Here is a 2,100-nt window from a genome sequence, read left to right on the forward strand (position 1 = left end):
AAAATAACATTATAAAAAAAGTCCTACAATTACAAGCCACTCAAATTAATCAAATTTTGCAGACAGTTGGAGTACCAGAGAACACTTATGAAATGCAATGGGTTTTGACGGCTTTGCATTAAAAAACAACACTTAAAAGGAATGTTCACAAGTATGTCATTACCTGTGAAAAAACACTTCATCCACTGGGATTTTGCTTTCATCTTTGGCACGGAATTCCTTACTGTTGACTACAAAAAACAAAAAAAGAACTGATTTTACCTCAAGTTGAAATGGTTGTTATTCTTTTAAAAGGTTAAACACCATGCACAGATAGAACTATGCAGATATCCAGTGTCATCTGTTAAATAAAGTGGAGCTCATCTCAAAATATCTTCATACCAACAGTTCTCAGTGTATATACCGATACTTAGATGTGAGCAGACCCTACGGAAAAACTCAAGAGGCACAGCCCTAACCTGGCTCTAATTCATATACCAGCAAGGCAGGTTTTGCAAACACCTACAGCAAGAATATATTTTAAAAGAAGAAGAAAAAAAGAAGTAGGAAATAAGCTAAACTCGCTGTCTTGCACTAAAACACTGGAACCGCTTCTGCCCCGCACTCCTGGCAGCAGCAGTGCTTGTCAGCAGCTGCAAGGCAGGACCATACACCTACACCAGCCAAGCGTGTTGAAGAAGGGATCGAGCCTCACCCTGCCTCCATTTCTGAGGAACTGAAGCAAAATACAACACTGCAACAGCAGATCGACTAGACTCCCTGTGCAGGAGGTTTTTACCCTCATACATTCCCCTTCCCTCCTCCACCTCAGAAGTAAATCAAAGGAGAAAGAGCTACTGATTCTCTCAGTGGGCACAGATTATAATATTTTCTAAGTGACAAGGGTTCAAGTTTCTGAAACCAGACCAGCATACTCTCAGCAGGACTCTTCAAATGAATAGTAGAAGGTACGAGAGGATTTGCAATCTCAGTTCTCTAAGCCTCAGCAGAGACCAGCTACATGCAACAACTGCAGATTTTTGTATCCATATTAACCTATCCATATTTTTGTACCAGATGTTTCATTTGTAGAACACTTAAATTCCTCAAATCCAGTTCTAAATGCTCAATCTGCTCCTTCAACTCAGAATAACCTGAAGAATGCGATAAGAAAACTGCACCTTCAAATGCATTCTAGGTAAAAATTCCTACTTTTAAGCTTTAATAGCCATAAAACCATGCATCAGTAAAGGTAGATCAGCTAAAATGACTCAATGGATCCAAAGTTTCAGTTGTGGAGATTCCATGCACCCTTTCAAGACAACTAGACCTGATCCTGAACATCAGGCACCGCTGCTGTACTCCTGATAGACAGGACTTTCTTTTATTGCTAACAGAAATTGCACAGACAGTGCAGATGACACATGTCTACAACAACCAGCCAAGAACTTTTCGGCCATCATAATCTTAACTGCAAAGGGGTTGGCTTACCTGCCAGATTCTGTGTATCTTTCATGAACTGCTTCTTCTTTGGCTGCATTACCACACTGCTGGTGTTTTCTGTAGCAGAACATAAATCAGTAATAAATTACTTTATTACTATTGATACAAAACCTTGAGGAGCAGCTGATACACCAGTGGGTCATGCAACCATCCAGAGGGACTCTGACAGGCTGGAGAAGCGGGCGGACAGGAACCTCAGGCAGTTCAGCACGGGGAAGTGCAGAGTCCTGCCCCTGGGGAGGAGCAGCCCCAGGCCCCACCAGTACATGCTGGGGGCTGCCCAGCTGGAAAGCAGCTTGGCAGAAAAGGCCCTGGGCGTCCTGGTGGACACCAAGTTGACCGTGAGCCAGCAAGGTGCCCTTACGGCAAAGGTGGCTGACGGTACCCTGGGCTGCATGAGGAGAGGCATTGCCAGCAGGCAGAGGGGGGGATCCTTCCCCTCTACTCAGCATTGGGGAGGCCACAGCTGGAGTGCTGGGTCCAGGTCTGGGCTCCCCAGCCTCACAAGAGAGATGGAAGGACCACTGAGAGTGTGGCAAAGGGCCACAAAGGTGGTTAGAGGGGACTGGAGCCCCTCTTCTGTGAGGAAAGGCTGGGAGAGCTGGGACTGGTGCGGCC

The 2,100-nt window shown here is 45.2% G+C and overlaps 1 protein-coding gene across 1 annotated transcript in view; it reads right to left on the bottom strand.

The window, feature by feature from the left end:
• The window catches only part of LOC104165125 (CCAAT/enhancer-binding protein zeta-like), a gene marked incomplete at its 5' end in the record, with an annotated part of 12,819 nt that overhangs the window by 6,993 nt on the left and 3,726 nt on the right, over positions 1 to 2,100 (bottom strand). Inside the window, 2 exons of the mRNA XM_009704680.1 lie at positions 164 to 230; positions 1,471 to 1,539. Of these exons, the coding sequence (XP_009702982.1) occupies positions 164 to 230; positions 1,471 to 1,539 (136 nt within the window). The remainder of the gene's footprint in view (positions 1 to 163; positions 231 to 1,470; positions 1,540 to 2,100) is intronic.

This window comes from Cariama cristata, unplaced genomic scaffold (assembly GCF_000690535.1).
Source record: "Cariama cristata isolate BGI_N322 unplaced genomic scaffold, ASM69053v1 scaffold4047, whole genome shotgun sequence".
In the NCBI taxonomy this organism is placed as follows: Eukaryota; Metazoa; Chordata; class Aves; order Cariamiformes; family Cariamidae; genus Cariama; species Cariama cristata.